We start from the raw sequence: 18276 nt of genomic DNA on the forward strand, positions 1-18276 counted from the left end.
CAGATTTCCCAGAATGCTGGATTAGCATCCCTTCCACAGAAACTTATTATCTATTAACAGAGGGGCCTTGATGCTACTGGAATCTACAAACCAAATAGGACTGGAAACCACAGGACAGGAAAAGTGCAGCAGAAAAATATTTTTAAAATAAATTTTAAAAACTCTAAACACCAAAGAGAAAGCCAGTTATTAAATTATTAAGTTACTTATGATGAGGAGTATTCTGACAGAAAAGTTCCCACAGGCTCTCATCAGAAGCAGATCATGCAATTACTTCAAATAACCCATTAAAAGCACTTACTCTTTTTTGTAATTCTTTTTCTTCCTATGTTTCCTTCAAGCCCCAAGAATACTTCTGGAAGCACACATGTATTTGTACATGTTCATAACACAGCTTCTTCCTTCACACACTACTCTTTTCAGGTCTAAAGTCAAGGTATATACTTTCGCTTTTCTTGTAAGCAAAAAAACCTAAGATTAGCTTAAGCCTGTGAAATTTACAAATATAATCCCAGCACTGTCTGAGTGCTGGGAGTATATTTGAAAGCAAAGCAGGCACAAGCTCTGCCATTCACATTCTGTGCAGCAATCAGACTTCCTACTTTGGTCTGGCTGCTCCACATCAGCTGTGACCTTCAAATAAACTCAGACTTCAAATATACTCAATCTGAGCATATGGAAACAGGAATTCAGGCACATAAAAGCAGTCTGAAAATGTAAGAGGAACTTCCAATATGATAAATATCTGTTTATATCACCCATAAAAATCTCTCAGTCTTCAGGGTCCTAAATGTCTCATGAAAGTCTAACTACCAAGGGATCATTTGAATTCTTGATTTTGCTGTTTGGTTCTTCTGAAGGTTTCTTTTAAAAATATTAATGTAAAAATTGAGAAAACATCCTTTTTAAAGCTTGGGGGTTTTTCCCCTTATTTTGTTTTTCTATGTGTTGATCTCAAAAAACAAACCAAAAAGAAAATACATGAAAAGTGTTTCAAGTTTGCACTTTCAATAAAGGGTCAATGGCAAGTAGTAATTAGTCACTAATATGAAAACATTATTTGCATATCAAAATTCTAAACTTCTTAACAACAAAAGCATTGTCATGTTTGGAATCCTCTGACTGCATTTATCTGTACAAAAATGTGCAAAATATAATCTCTTCCAACTTATTTTATGTTTTGACAATATCAGATTTTAGTCATAGAAGTTGTGAGGAGCCACGTTTTAGAAAAAGTTACTTTTTTGTAACAGCTCATTTGAGTTTAGGGTACATACTTTTTTCCTGAGTCTATCATATCAGATTTCTTGTGCTAAATATGCTTCAATCTATTCATTTTTAGTACACATATTTATTTTTAGGCATTTACTTTCAAGTACAGGAGTCCTCCTTTCTTCTATTTCTTCCAGAAATTTCTTCCAGGATTTAATAATGCACACTACTGAAAGGTATTGCAGAATTTTTGATTTTCAATTTTATCAATATTCCAGAATTAAATAATAAATGGTACTATTTGCTATTAAAAGATTCTTTCTCTTTTCCCATCATTTAAAAGGAAGAATTCTCACATTTTTCTATAAAAGCCTTCATTTTTTTTCTTGAACCTAGATTTTGAATAGATTGTGGTAGACAGGAAGTCAATCTCCTCTCTTTACTTACGTATCCTACACTGCAAAAAAATCCTGCACTGCCAGATTGGCTGTCTCATTCACTGGTAAAATAAATCCTGTGGATTTCTGCTTCTTGCTCAAGTATAGTGTAGGTCATAAACTTATTTCAACTGGTTTTGCTTTTGGAATTTTTCTTTTTTTTCAGCTATCTCCTTCAAATCCTTCAGGACTACCAGCAGGTCTCCTGAGGCTGCACACAAAGGCCCCTGTCTCAACATTACTGAGTTTCTATCAATACTGCTTTTGCCTTTGCTGCTCTTCTTTCTTTGCATTTTCTCTTATCAGAAATCTTGGTCTCATTTATTGTCAGGACTTCCTCTGTAGTTTATTGCTTTTCCTTACTAATCTTGTCTATGTAAAACTTTCAAACAAAAAACTCTTTTGTGTTGCATTAGCATATCATTAAAAGGTGACTCAATTTGAACCCAACCTTTATCTAGTTCAGAAATTTCTGCATCAAAGTTTAGCAGAAACTAAGATTTGACTAAAATCGATTGTAAGCATTCATTTAAAAAATCAAAGTTCTTTATTCTTATTTCCTTTGTCTTGCCAAATGATAGCATGAAAATATTATAGAGAGTTCAGTTTGTACTGTAAAAAACAACCAAATTTATTCTCTAAATCAAGGTCAGAAGCAAGATACCAGCTGTAAAAACATCTTCCAAGAACCACTCCAGCACCTCTCCAACACATCCTGCCCATAGTAGTTATGACATATAGTGGGAGGGTCAGCAACAAATACAATTCAACACACAATTTAACATTACAGACTGTTCTCAACCAAGAATCAAATCTCCTTGGAGTGCACATTGTCTTTCCATGACCCTCTGCATCATCTGCCAAGTGCACCCAGGTCCCTGAGCAAAAAACATCCCATGGAAAGAAGGCAGAACTAATCAAAACTGTTTCCCCTAACACATTTTTATATGTACCATAGGGACTTCATATTTTCTACAGTATGTGGATGTTTTGATTGGGCAGGGCCAGCTCTATTGGGTGTTAACTAATCAGATTGCATTTGCTAAATGTAGATCCAACCACCCACTGCCTTCAGTGTGGTTTTTAACAGTCCATTCTATCATTCAGCTTTCCCATAGGGTGCTGCATGACAGGGAATATGATACCCACTCAATACCATGCTCTCTGGCAAAGGTGACTCTGAAGCTTTAAAAGTCTAAAAACTCTGAATCTTTAAAATTAGTGTCATTGTTCAGCTAAATTCCTTCTGGAGTACCATGTCACTACAGGACTTGGTCTTCAAACCCCAAGCTAGTGCTCCAGGCAGTGGCGTGAGGCACAGGCTACATCCCCAGCCATCCAGTCCTTCTTTACACCACTGTAAGCATGTAACAATTGCCTTGGCAGGTTTGTATGGTCTGCAATGTAATTATTCTGCCAGGCCTCCTCATATTATATTTCAACCATCATCCCCGCTGTACCACAGTAACTTAACCTGCTTGGCCTGCTTGATTGCAGTGGATGTTTCACAGTTGTGAATAACCTGGAACATACTATCATTGTGCAGTCCACTCCTTGATCACAAGCCTATCTCTATTTTGCCACTCTTCCCTGATAAGCTGAGGCCCATCACGCAAGAAATGATTCACCCTTATGCTGCCAGCCCAGGTCCACCTGAGACACTTTAATCTTGGCAACCCAATCCACCTGTCCATTGTTGTGATGCTCTTCAGCAGCCCAGCCCCTGGGTAGGTGTGCATCTACATGACGTGCTTTTACAGCCAACTCCTCTACCTGGCAAATGAGGCCTCAACACAATTCTTCAGCCCAGATGGGTTTACCTCTGTCCTGCCAGTGGTCTTTTTCCATTGGTCCAGCCACCCCTGCAGTGCATTTTCTGCCATCCACAAGTCAGTGCAGAGGTGCAGCACTGGCCATTTCTCTCATTCAGCAATATCTAAAGCCAGCTGGATGGCTTTCAGCTCTGTGACCTGACCTGATGCACCTTGTCCCTCTGTAGCTTCTGTGACTCACCATGTAGGACACCAGAACAAAGCTTTCTATTTTCGATATACTCCTATAACAGAGCAGGAGCCATCACGAAATAGAGCATATATTATTTTCATTTTCTGGTAGTTGATTATGTGGTGGGGCATCCTAAGCAATTTTCACCTTTGGGCCAGTTCATGATTATTTCCAAGATCCCTGAGCGATGCCTGTTTCCTGTTCAAGTTCACTGGGTGGTCAGAGCAATCCACTTACTCCATGTAGTATCAGTAGCATGGGAATCCCCCTTTGAACATCCAGCCCAGCACTGGCAGCCAGAGAGCCAGGAGGAGCTGTGCTTTGGTGCCAAACATTTCTGAAGCAGCTCAAATACCTTCAATAAACTGCAAGGATTTCATTTTTAGTTAGGATTAGCAGGCCAGATCCTCTGACTCCAAAAACCCAAGGGTCACCCTTGAGTCTCTGTGGCTAATTTTTACCAGAGATCCAGGAAGGACCACTCTCCCTGGCTGCACTGTAGAGCATGTTTTTACATCTTGTTCTATCCTAACTGGTCCATGGGCTACTGCATTATCCTCCCCTGTTCCACCCCTCTAATGGGGCGCAATTATTAATGAATTCCCAGGCGTACCACCCCAGGCCCAGGCATAAGGGCAGCACTGAACACACATGGCAAATGACCCTGATTGCCCTTGACATTATAATGTCATACAGTATATCACACAGTACAGCAACAAAGCCATTCTGATCCCTCTCCCCATTCTGGAAAAGAGAACTGTGAGGAACACATACAGGAAGGAATGAGTTAGGTACCACATCCACATGCACAGATCAAGCAACATTGTCACCAGGAGGATCTGTACCTACAAAATATGCCTAATCAAAATTGTTTCTGACTGGCTCTGAACAGATAGATCTGTTGTTATCTCAATCCTTCTTTTAAACATTAGTGTAAACTCAGCTGGAAATTAGGCTTTACGCAGACAGTAAGAGAGGGACAAAAGGCAGAAGTAGGTTGAGATAATCATTTGCTGGCCAACAGCAATGTGATAAGAAAACAAACATTAACAGCAACAATACTAATAGCACCACTACATGGAAAGGGTGATTTACATGCAAAATGCTCACTGAGTTCAACCCCATGTGACTGTACCACAGTTAGAGCTGGAGCTGCTCCACCACCCCATTCAACACTTGCTCCCAGGAAAAAAGGAACAAAATGGTGGTATTCCTCCATGTGGTGCCTTATTCTTCCACCCAAAGCCATGTTCCTCTTCTTGGCAGAAATGTAAATCCCTTACTCCTGCCCCCTACGATGACATGAACGGCATAGCACAACACCCCCAGGGTTCTTGCAAGGCTCCAAGCTACAACCCCTCATGGGAACTGTCAGAAAATTAACTCTGTCTTCAGCCAAAATTAGGACAACTTGATACACTCTAATCCTGCTAATTCAATACATTACAAGATGTATTATACTAATTTAAAAAAATCCCTTTGTGTCAAATTATCCATGTAACCGTACTTGTATCCATTAGTTTATAAGCCATAAAAATGATCCTTCAGGTCCTTCCAAAGCAATCCACTCTGTGATTTTATGATTTTATTGGCTCAAATGACTACACACAAAAGCAAATCAATAACATCCATGCAGAGCACAAAGGAACAAGACTGCTCACCATCCTTATTAATTACCTGACTTGATAAGACATAGTCTTTCTCCTCACCAAAAGTCACTCATGTGAAACATGAGGTGCCTTTACTGACAAAAATCCCAGTACTGCAATATTTTTATCCCCAGATCTCACGTCTCACACTGAGTCTGAACCTTTCAAAACTAGACGTTTTGACAGCGATGGTATATCACTGTTCCTAAGGCTTTGAAATACGAAACCTCAGGCTTGCTGGCAAGGTATGAATCACTGTCGTGGTTACAGGAGAAGAGTGCCCACATGGGTGTAGTCAAATCATGTCGTCCACACCCACCTAGGTTACTCTTGATGAATGGTGGATCATTTGCAACAGCTGCTCAGTGCACACCCAACGCTCCAGGCTGCAAGCTGGGTGTTAAACCCTGAGTGGCAGGACAGCATTTCTTTGTCTCCACATATTGACTCGAAGTGATAAGGACACCCAGCCCAGAGGGGCCATCTCTGCCAGTGGGCGGTAATGGCTCAACAGCCCCAATGGGCAGCACTACCAGCCTAGGTCATCAAGGACTCCCCAAAACATCACATGATTTATACCAAGGCTTATACCAATCCTTTGTGGATTTCCCCACCCTGGGAAAGGTCCTGAACATTCCTGCCTGAATCTGACCATATATAACCTGGGGTTTTGGAACTGGGAGAACAACCACCACAAATGGGCATCCAGAGGGGGAAGGAACCCAAATTTCCACAAGACCGCAACCATCATTTCAGCAGCCCTGCAGCTACTGCTTAAATGGACTGCAACCACCATCCCTGACCAACATGGGCCAGGTAGTACTCTGACTTTGTCTGTTTAAACCAGTGTTGCTGTACTTTCTGCCTTTATTGTAATTTTCCTATTAAATTGTAACTCCAACTTGAAATCTCTCACAAGGTATTTGCATAGAGTTAATTCCTCCTGCTAGTTTACCTTCAAACCAGCACAGTCACCTACCACATAAGACTTCAATATATATAAATACATTCTGGTATTTGTGTATTTTACATATACAAGATAATTCTGGTGCACTTGCTATGGTTTGTCTTCAGTTCACAGTTAGAGAAATATACTGAATGGAACATAGACTGAGAAGAACAAAAACTTCACATAAAAAAAACCTCCATACTGGACTAAAGGTGATCTAATTTGTCATTTCCGTAAATTAAGTCTACCATAGAAAAAAACTGGGGGAATTCTGCCTTCTCTTACAAGGAAGAGAAGATATTTCTTTTTTAAACTTAAAAGCTCCAGGGATTACATTGTAGCTACCCTCTTAAAATTACCTAGAAGATAACACTTGTAATATCCAAGATCTAGGATACATAGTAAGATTAGACAGGAAAAGGCAAATATAGTCTTCAGATCAATGGCAAATTCTTAGTCATCTTGCCAAAGACCAGAAATTTATCCAAGAAGAAAAAAAAAAAAAAGACACTTGGTTCATTTATAACAGATAAAAGATTCATTTATAACATAAACAAAAGACAAACATATAAACATAACACAAGACAAACCAGTTAAGCTAGAACTTCCTAAAAAACTGGGCGCTAAATGACATAGTGGCAGTTTTAAAACTGGTTTTTTTTGGTTTTTTTTTTTAAGGCTAGAAAGTAATTCTCTCTGCAACAATATAGTAACTGATGATAAATCTTACAGGAATGACTAATTTTCTGCATTCAACATTTCAAAAAGAGGGAAGGAACCTTTTTCAGTATTTCTTGGGAAAAAAAGAAAGTCTAGTATTATAACCAAGTTTCTATTTCTGTAACCAAGTATTTTTAAATTTTTTAAGTTCAAGTCAGTAGGTTATGAAACACACATATGAAGTACACTGAAGTAAGAGTTTTGACACAGCTACTTGAAATCCAGATAAAACCCCTGAAACTTAAGCACTTCACAGCAGAGTCACTTGTAACTAAATAAACATTTATTTGATCTTTCAGTGCAAGGACTGTGTCAATTTCTATCATCCAAACATCTATTATTCTTAATACAATTATTTCACAATAAGCACTTTTATACACAAGCAGTAAATGCAAAGGGTGTGGAGAAGAGGAAATAAAGTTTAAATGAGATCACAGATAAACAGCCACTATTAGTTCACTTTGAAATATCTAAATATTATACATGAGGATAAATGCAAACTGGCCAATACTGAAAAATCATGTAGGTCTCTGAAAATTCTGCAGATCTTTATGTAATTAAGCAGATGTCTTTCACGATATAATTAAATACAACTCTATTGTGCCATATCTTGATTTCTCTTCCAGTTATATATATACACGGTATTAAAATACCATAAACTGACAGTCTGGTCAGATGCTGACAGAGCACAAGAAACAGATTAGTACATCTCAAACTGCTAAAAGATTAACCTTTTATTAGAGATTAATATAATGAAAAATTGGGCAATGAGAACATCCTTTAACAAAATCAGATGTCTAATTAAACTCTTGAAGAAACAAATTGCTTTGATCAAGTTGCAACAGCTGCCTTACAAGAAACAAACTTCAGCAACAGCTTTTTACTCTTGGTTGTTATTTCTGTGTAATTTAACCAGCTCCACGGTCTTTGCACCCAGCCTAAACATTGTTTCATCTACTCATGCCCTGTGTGTCACTGGCCACATCACTAAAAGCAAGTGTTCTTCTGCTTTCTAAAATATTGCTCTCCATTTTCAGAAATATGTTGCTCTCAAATCATGTTCCAAATACCTGTGCAAAATAGCTCTCTCCAACTCTATTTGTTACCAGCATTGTGTCAGGAAAAGGTAATTAATCCTTGACAGCCAGCAGTTTTCAAATTTTCTCACCACCTTCATCGTTCTCAGTGAAATTAAAGTAGCAATTAAGATCCCCTTGGGTGACATTATCTGTGTAGCTTTTCATTGACATTTCAGGCTTTTGTCTTTTCTTGTTTTTTTTCCTTCTTTGACTGAATCAATTACATATGCCAATTATAACAAACAAACAAAATTTTTCCCTTGTGTAACTTCACTGACTCACACAGCTCTAAACCAAGTACAGATTCATTCTGGTATAGACAGAGAAACATGCATGGTATGCCAGTCTGGTCTTCATTGGCTCTGCATCCCACTCCACACTAAATTCAAATTTCCCTCTCTTCTCTTCAGGCTTCTTCCCAGCTCAACCTGTACTTACTCCTTTCTACTAACTAAGATTTCCTTTCTCTTTTCCAGCGTCCCAGTACAAGACAATGCTCTTTGCCCTGAAAGTACAATGTCTCCTTATACAACCTAGCTCACTAAACTCCCCTTTTTTCTGCAGGTCCTCCTCCTGTGCCACACAGTTCACCCTCCTACATCAACTTTATTGACTAATAGTTATCTTTATTTGTAAGATAAAGACCCTGTATCTGGATGCAGCTCCAGTTTTTCACTTCATCTCATCTCTCATCACTCTGTATAATATATTCTAGATCACTGTTTCCCAATCCCTGCTTATTAATGAAACAAATAGCTTCATGTGTCACAAAATTAATGAAACTTGCTTTCTTATGGCTAAGAAATTGCACGTTGAGCAGCAGAGCTAGCCAGCTCCCATCTTCCCTCTGCAATAACCCCAGTGTTCTTCCACACCTCTAAGTTATTCACATAGCCACTCACAGAACTGGAAACATTGATGGAAGGTGTTAAGAACCTGTCCACTCTTTCGGTGTAATAGATCAACCTGGACACATTTTAAGAAGTCATGAAATTACAAAATTTGTTGTTATCAGATTCATTGTTATTTTTGAAGAAAACACACAGGAGAGAAGTGCCTGCAAGAGCTCTCACTGTGACAGTCAGACTGCAGTCTGGACATCCCTTCAACCAAGAACCCTCTCCCTAAGCCCTCTCTCTTCATGTTCACTTTTGATTCAATATGACATGACCAGATCCATGTTCTTTGTTTAAGATAGTGAAACACCTGTAGGGTCTCTATTACTGCAAATCTTAAGACAGAGGGATATTTTCACCCTCCTGGTTTTTACTAAATTACTGTGACAAAATACAAGTGATATAAAACTTTTCATGCAAAGCTATGTCTCACATTAAAGAAAAAGGCCATGCTGGCACAGGCACTGTCAGATAAATTCACGCTCCACCTGGCATGGAAAGGAAAATTAAAAGGGACAAGTAGAAAAACCCTTGCCTCGATGCCTTGGGCCATGGCAGCACACTCAGACACTGGAAGCACTGTGAAGCATTGCTCCTGGAGTGTTGTTGTCATCTCCGATCCAGGGGACACCCCAGGAGCTTCCGTCACCATCATCTAAGTCCTTCAAGGATGCAGCACACACGTGGCTCTCAGCAACATGACAGTGACTGGCTGCCATGTGGAAAGTTATGAAAAGTTTGGCCAAGGAAACCTGCCTCATAGTCTTTGGAAACTGGAAGAAGGATTATGTATAATTGCACGTGTGTTCATTTCTTTGTCCTAAAAACACACATTTACATTTCAGTTACTGTTTAAAAGAAACCTAAGTTTCCTGTCAATAAACACTTAAAATGCCCTTTCCAGAAATATTCACAGACAGCTCCAAGAATATTCAGTCTTCACCAAAGAACTAGGTTAGTATTTAGCACTCAAATATAATAGGTATTGTTTGCATAAGACTACGCTTCTATTTGTGCCATTCTGCTCAAACCAAGATACTAATCCTATTCAATGCAACAGAAGCTTTATTCAATACAGAAAAAACTAGATCTCTGCTAGACTGTCCATGCACAATGCAATAGTGTTATATCACACTTTAATGAGTTCAAATAAAATTCAAATTGCTTGATTATGCTAAATATATGTACATTTCATGATAACATTTTACATTGTAAGTCTTCCCACCCACTAACTCATGCTCCCTCTCACTGATGACAACTGACAACTGTCTTATTTCAGCTTAGAAGCACAAAAAAATTGACTTATTGCGGGATTTTATTTCTCTCCACCATCTCCCTTAAGAAATGTAGTCAATCTTTTAGCGTGCAGATTTGCTAAAGAATTCAACAGTCTTGATCCAAATGAGGCAGTAGCATCTGCTTGCTCTCTATTTCAATAAAATTTTACATATGTTTTAAAAGAAGTTGCAATTTTATGTTGACTTACTTTTAGGCAATTTAATCTCATTTTAATGATTCTGATATATTTTTTTTAATCTTTGGGCATGTAGGGCGGCACTGAAAGACAATGAAAACCCAGACACTGCTGTAAGTCTGTGCTGCTGTGTCCTGGTTACAGAAAAAAAGGAATGGAGCTTTTAATGCTGTTTACTCCATACCATGCACATCATCTCTGTGGTCCCAGCAGGAGAAGCCAAGGAGCAGCAGGGGAAGTGCACCGTCTTGCCTGGCTCTCTCCAGGGAGAAGGGATGGGGGTAAGCCAGGTGGACTCTCTCCACTGTCAGTCCCTTTCCCGTTCCCCTGAGCTGCAGCTTTAAGATGTGGTGCTGAAGGACAGCAATGCCGACTCCAAGACAACTGCTCCAGGGAATATTAGAAAAGAGAGAGAGAAGGGGCACAAGCTCAGCTGAGCCATTCAGAGCCCAAGCCCCAGAAGAGCCCCAGTGAGTGCAGAACATGTTGGAGCGGTCTGAGGTGGCAGCATGGCGCAAGATTCAGAGGGGTTTGCTTGTCCTACTTAGACTGGGCTGGGGGATGAGAGCATTAAGCCACCAGAGCTCTCATGGCCATATTGCCTTTGTCTGAGTACATACCAGGCACTGTCTTTGGGAAGCAGTTTTTCTTTTGTTCCCAATCATAAACACCCTTTTGTGGGTGGGACACCGTCTTTTTATATACTTTTCTCACTACTGATATTGCTGCGGTTATTGTGATTTCAGTAAATTGCTATTTTAACTCGTAATCTCTTACTGTCCCTCCACTGTCAGAGGGCACAGGGGGAAAGGGAATAGCTTGCTTGGAGGTTGGTTCCCTGCAGTTGTTAAAATCAGCATGTGGTGTAAGTAAAACTTGGGTTTGAAAAATGAAAGTTATTCCAAAGTCATGCTACCAGATGTGTAAACCCAAAACCTCAGAAGGGTGTAAAGGCCATGACTGAGATTGGGCAGGGACTTGCCCTGGGGTACAGCCTGTAAGCATGCAAGACTTGACTCCTGAGGTACACTGAAATGGAAACTCCAGCCGCCCACAGTGGAAGGTCCTTGCTCTACTAACACTGTGCAAATAACTAACACTGAAGAGTACCAGACATACTTGAAGACAAACAACAATGCCTTATAGTTGGAGTCTTCCCCAAACATCCTATAACTCAATGAAGCTGGTGAATTAAACTAGATTTAATAACCCAAGTGACATTATACTTTAGACTTGAGAAAAGCAGTGAATGTGCTTATTATGAAATAGCAGAAAAGCTATTCTGTTTCGGATCATCGCTCTGAAACAAACACAATCAGCAGCTCTGCAAACTTCATCAACACACAAGCAAGCTTTTTTATTATCGAAACCAGCATGTCTGGTATCCAGGCACAGCCCAAATCAATACTAGAAAAAAACTTGGACATCGGTCATAATCCTGCTAATTAAAAACAAGTGTTAGAAAGCCTAAATTGATTTGATTTGGCAGTATTCTTTCCAAATGCTATGACTGTACCTTGTTCTAAACAAGAGTAATGCCCTCACAACTAAAAACCATTTGACATGTTTTATAAACAAATATTTACAATTCTTTACTAAACACAACAGCAGAACAACACTGAAGAAAGTCACTCATTTTCATATTGCTAGATGCAGCAGTCTTTAAAGCAGAATAATGTCCTGCTGTCTCAAAAAATAGTACCGAAATACTTAAAATATGCAATACATTCTTGTAAACCAGTGGTTTGGGGAGGAAGGGACACTACTGCATGCCCACTTTAGAGACACCTGTCACAATAATCCCGCCTCAATAAGCAATGATCTAAACCCTTTATAAGCATTATACAAGAGATAACCCCGGTAGTTTCCAATTAGGCCAGTGATTACAACCAAAGCAACTCCGTGACATAGTCACCTCTAGGTCAGTCCCATATTTGTGAAGACGAACTCCTTTGAATTCTGCAGAGGGACGTTACCACTGACCTCAAGGTACACTTGCAAATCGCTGCAGAAGTACTGTCATCCTTCATTAGTATAGGTACCGCTCTGGCAGCAGCCAAATGCATTTATACAGCTTATTTTTGACAACACACAGAGCACATCTTTTAGTTCAGCTACTCATTTCTCCCTGATTATGACCTAAGACAATTCATAATAATATACATTAGTCAGTTATTCCTAAGAAAGGTGGATGACTGCTTAGAATTACACAAGATCCAAAAATACTCTTATGTTTTGCACTTTTCTCACAGTAAATTTATTCCAAGATTCAGCAGTCCCTATGAACAGTAGCTTCACCGCACAATTTAAAAACTGACAGTTGGAAGAGTTATGGCTTTGTTTACTGCCTTCTCCCAACAACCAGCACGAGTCTCCCAGACTGAACTGACAGCTGCATGAGACAGTACCCAGCCAAATAATTACCTACAATCTATTAAATGTGTGCTAGTGGTAGTCATTTGTGTGTCTTGCAGAAATCAAAAGACATAGTAATTCAAATATGGATAACCAAACAAGCAAAAAAGCCGAGATCACCGGAGGAAAAGCCATGCCGCGTGTGTTAAGAGCAGACACCTGCAGAGGCGGCCCTCACAGGCCTGCGAGGCGTGAGAGCGAAGGAAGCCTAATTCCAGCCCCCGAGACACCCTTCCTCTGCATGGTTTATGCAATGAAGGTCTGAGGGAGGTCGCTCCTGCAGCCGAGCAGGAGCACGGCTGGCAGCGGTGCTCCCCGCTCGGTGCCCGCGACAGCGCCTGTCACGGCGTGCTGGGGGAGTGAATGCAGGGCTCCGACGCGGGATGCGGGCGGGACCGGCGCCGCTTCCCGAAGGGCTCTCTTCAACAGCGGGCGAGCGGGAGGAGGGCTGGGACTCAGCCGCGGCTGTCCTTCGCCTCACCTCAGCTCCCTTCCCCAGCGGCCGCCCTCCCACCTCTCCTTACCTCAGTTCCCTTCCCACCTCCTCTCCCCTCCCCAAGGATTACCACCCCTCCCGCTCAACCTGCCGACCCGGCCCCGTACGCAGAGAGGCGACGCGGGCCGGCACTCACCGCGCTGCTGTCGCCGTCCTCCGTCCGCTGGTCCTGGATCCTGCCGGCGGCGGGCGATCCCTGCAGCAGCTGCTCCAGGCAGGCGGTACTGGGCAGCGAGGAGCTCTTCTGGTGGGACAGGTGCGCCCCGGGCCGGCGCCCCTCTCTGCCACCCGCCGGCCCCTCAGCGCCGGCCGCGTGCTCCGGGCGGCGGCCGGGCGGCGGCCCCTTGCCTTGGGGAAGCAGGTGCTCCCGCAGGCGGCGCAGGGCGGAGCCGGACTCGCCGGCCGGCTCCAGCGGCTCGGCGGCCGAGCAGCATAGGTTGGGCTGGGAGGACGAAAAGACGCGGTCTAGCACTTGCCGCCGTCGCTTGAAGCCGCTCCACTTGCCGCCGGGCTGGAGGTCCCCCTTGCTGCCGGCCGGCGGCGGCGGGGCGAGGGGCTCCGCAGTGCGGCGCTCGGCTGCTGCCCGCCCGCCGCCGCTCCGGCCCTTGCCCCCCAGCTGCAGGTTCTTCCACAGCCGGGCCTGGAAGGAAACTGCCGGCTCTGGTTCGCTGGGCTTCTCCCCCGCGGTCACTCGGGGCTCCTTGCCCGGCTCCATCTTTCTCCTCCTGCGACGGGGGCGGTGGTGGCAGCGGCAGGAGCAGCAGCAGGAGCAGCAGCAGAGCCCGCCGGAGCCTGCCGCGCTCTCTCCGGTGCGGGGCGGACCGAAACGGAGCGGCGCCCGCTGCCGGAACGAGCGCAGGGCTCCGCCGCACCGCCCCCCGCTCAGCGTGGCGCCCCCGGGGGAGGATGGTGCTGCAGCCGTGATGTTGAACAGAAAGGGAGGACGAGGCTGCCACCCTGGCCCATCTGGGCAGAAAGTTTGCCACCTAATCCCACAACCACCCTGGGTGCTCCTTCGGTGGCGGCGGGCGGCGCGAAGCCTGGCAAAAAAAAGTTCTGGGCGAGGTGCAGGGGGAGCAGCGGCTCGCACGCAGACGGCGCGGCAATGAGGTGAGGGCCCGGCAGGCGGGCTGTGCCCTGCCCTCCGCCCCACCTGTTCCTGCGGCCGGGACGGGCTCCCCTTCGGGAGGGTGGGAGGCCGCGGGTGGCGGGGTGTGGGCGCCCAGCTGCTGCGCTCCCCACGCGGCCGGGAAACATCCAGATCCGCGGGTGAAGGTGGGAATGTGAGGAGGCTCCTTGTGCAGCAGGCATCATCCCCGACCCGCAGTAGCTTTGTGGAGGGAAGGTTCAGTGGGATTTCCTCATACCTGTACAGAAAGCGCTGGGGAAATGCGGGCCTCGTCACTGGCTCTGTCCTTGGGCAGCGGCGGGCACTGAGTGCAGGACCCGCCAGGTATGGTGGAACAAACCCTCAGCTCCTCTGGCGTTCTCGTCTTTTTAAAATAAAGGACAAAGTTTTCTTATCATAGCATGCTGTACTAGCAGCCCCATCATTGCATTTTTGGATGTTTCTTTTTTAATTAAATTATACCAGCAGTCTGATTTCAGAACAAATCTTTTGTGTTCCATGAAGCAAACAAGCAAAAGAAATCTTTTTGTGTAGAGTGAGCCATACCTTTGTGCAGTGTACTTTCAGGTTTCATTAAAAAGACACTTCTCACAATGGAGGATTTGTCCTCCTTTGTTTAACTTCCCCAATAAAGTTTGCAACCAGGCATTTGGCAGTGTAATTTTTGCTGAACAGAATATGAGGAAAATTAAAAATACTGAGATAAAATGGGTCCTTCCAAATCATCAGGGCTTTGGGAATTCAATCTAGAGCATTTGTGAAAATAGCCTAAACAACCTCTGAACCGCTGGTGGTTATTTCTGAGGAGTCCTGCCAATTAAGTGACATTTTAGAACCAAAACAAAAGTCATAGATAGTCATAGCAAAAAGAACAAACCAAAATGTTTTAGGATGGAAAATGACAGATAAGTAACTGACTTTGATCCTTCACAGCGAATCCAAATAATCAGCTTCTAACTACCTGAAAGCAAAAGCATGAGGTAGCAAAGCTCAAATGGATCAAGGTCTGGAGCAAGTTTATGTGTCCAAATATCTGAGTTGACATCTTTAAATCAAACAAGGAATTTGCTAAAATGAAAACTCTGTAAGTTTCTTGTAAACAATGAGTTTACTCAATGAACAGGAATCAAAAGAATAAAAAAATAATTTTGTTCGCCAGCTGCACTGGGGACAGTGAAAAAGGCTGAAATATATTTCAATATATGTATCTGCCTTGTGTTTGACTCCTTCTATTTCCACCTTATACTTAAAACATAAAATAAGCAGATTTTCAGATAAGTCTTCTGTTAAAGTGATGATGTTTCACAAAACCAGATACAGGAAGACTACAGCAGTGTTTTCAGCAGATCATACTTTACTAAGTATACTGAACTACTCTCATACATTTAAATTACAGTTATTTTAACCAGTGATCACATTTTCCTATTAAAAAAAAAAAAAAGGACCAGAAATTTGTGGTTTATATAGACATATTCCCTTCAGCAACTAATCTTGGAAGCACATGGAAGTTTGTAGTCTGGGAGTAGTGTACACAAGCCTCCATGTGGCTTGTGCTGTGTTTTTATGATCCGTGCATTGAGTGGTTTCAAGTACCATACTGACAGGCCTCCTAATTCTTTATCCCCAAAAGCCAGCATAAACTTTCCTTACATTAAAATTGTATCATTACCAAATCTGTCCAACCTGCCTCCTTTTTATACCAGCAAATAGATTTGCTTACAAAGAAAAGGGTCAAAGTATCTTCACCTGTTTAGTTGCAGAAACACTAATTGTCCTCGGGGCAAAATCTGTCTGGGCTGACAAGACAGTAAATGGGTAAATGGCTATGCTGCAACAGGCAGTGTGAGATTATTCTAAAATTAATTCAGATCAGGTCACCATAAGCAGTTTTATAGCGCTGTGAGTCATTCTCCACATTGAATTACTTGAGCTAAATTCATTTGTTAAAGTTGAAACAGAATTTGGCAGAAAGATCACAGCAAAACCTCAAGCTACATTCAAACAGAAATCTCAGTACTTAACAATACCATGGATTTAACACCTGTACAGGTGAGAACAATACTTTTAAATATAAAGATAAACATTTATTAGCCTTATAAACCAGGGTATCTGAAAATATTTCTTTGTGCCATATTTCATCAATATTTTGAAAGCAAAAATAGAACAGGACAACAGTGACAACAAAAAGAATTATTTGGTATTTCAAACAGAAACCCCAGGAGATCAAGAATGTCTTCTTTATTCCAACATATTAACTATACATGTCAAAAAGGAAGACCATTTATATATATATATGTGTGTGTGTATGTGTGTGTGTGTGTCATTACTCTTAGTAGTTTAAATTTATAAAACAAATGTGCTACTCAAAGCTAAGCACTGTGTATTTTTTTAAAAATACTCTCTAATACTTTTGCAGCCTATGACCCGAAGCCCCAAATTTCTCCAGTGTTTTAGATCAAATTAAAATGTTAGATTTGGTTTTGCTTATTTCTTGAAAACAAAGTTACTTTATTGATTCTGATATTTAGGTCATTATATATGCGTATCTATATTTAGAAATATACTTCATTGTTTAACTCCTCTCTTTGAAACACCCTTCCTTTTCCCATCATTCAGATACAGCAAACATGTTGATATTTTGCAATACGTACCAGACATTTATGGAGATGATATTTGTTTAAAGATGGCCTTAGGCTCAAAGACTGAGCATGATTGTGGTCTTTTCAGCCTGGAACCACATTTTAGCTCCATTTGCACATTAATTTGCCTTGTTCTTTCTTAATGCTTCTTCAGACTGAATCATTATGGATTTATGTTCCCTTTTTTTCATGTGAGTCATGTTTCAGATCTATAACACAATTTTTAAGTATAGCCTCAAATGTTGTGTTTTGCTTGTTTTTTCTCCACAATAACAATGGAACATTGGCATCCCACTAATGAAATTCAGGTCTTAGCATGATGAACAGTATCTCAGATGACTTCTTCCAACCTGTTGTAAGCAAGTTTCACATTTTCAGGACAAACATACGCTGTTTAACTCTTCTTGGCCATGGTTTATTTTTACCTGAAATCTTCTAACTGAGTTCAGCTTGAGACAAGAATTACATTACAATATTGAAGCCAGAATAACTGAGAACTTTGAAATTTTGAAAGTATTTAAAGTGTGTCATATGATCTTCAGGTAAATTTAGCCATAAACAGTATTATAAATCCTATCTTCACCCACAAGTACACAATAATGAGTACATTTCTTCTTCAATTTTATACAGATAATTTTGTTCCTGCCACATAGGCCTCCTCTAATGTGATTAAACATAGCATCTCACAAGGCCAATTGCAGCTTAGCTCTGCAAAATGCCTTAATGTAGTTTTGAGTATTTTTAACCAGCTGTCAAATTTTTTGGGGTGTAACAATGGCAATATTGATTCAGCCATTAATCTAGGATAGTTCAGGCTTCAAAATGCTTTTGTGAAGCAGGAGGACCTTTATGGGAAAGTACCATGAAGATTATAAGTTGCACATTATGAAAAGTTGATTCAATTTACTGGAGATTGACTTCCTTTCATACACATATTTGTCTAATATTTTAACCATATTGCTAACTTTCTTCTCATGTTCTGTAGCTGTTTGTTTGACTGTTGTTTTTGATCCCTGACACAGTTCTTCCAATGATATTTACAGGAAGGTCTACTGCAGCTTCTGGGAATAAAGGAAAGAAAACCAAGTCACAGCGCTGGTCTATATAAGCCATGTGCAGCACTCCAAATCATGTAGTCAGCCCACATGCCAGTCCACACACAATGGTGAGAAATCCA

General features: G+C 41.7%; 1 protein-coding gene across 1 annotated transcript in view; it reads right to left on the minus strand.

Moving 5' to 3' along the window:
• The window catches only part of MCTP1 (multiple C2 and transmembrane domain containing 1), a 216180-nt gene extending 202119 nt beyond the window's left edge, over positions 1-14061 (minus strand). The window contains exon 1 of the mRNA XM_059492828.1: positions 13468-14061. Within this exon, the coding sequence (XP_059348811.1) occupies positions 13468-14046 (579 nt within the window). The 5' untranslated portion in view covers positions 14047-14061. The remainder of the gene's footprint in view (positions 1-13467) is intronic.
• Positions 14062-18276: the final 4215 nt, after the last annotated feature.

Source organism: Ammospiza nelsoni, chromosome Z, assembly GCF_027579445.1.
Source record: "Ammospiza nelsoni isolate bAmmNel1 chromosome Z, bAmmNel1.pri, whole genome shotgun sequence".
Lineage (NCBI taxonomy): Eukaryota > Metazoa > Chordata > Aves > Passeriformes > Passerellidae > Ammospiza > Ammospiza nelsoni.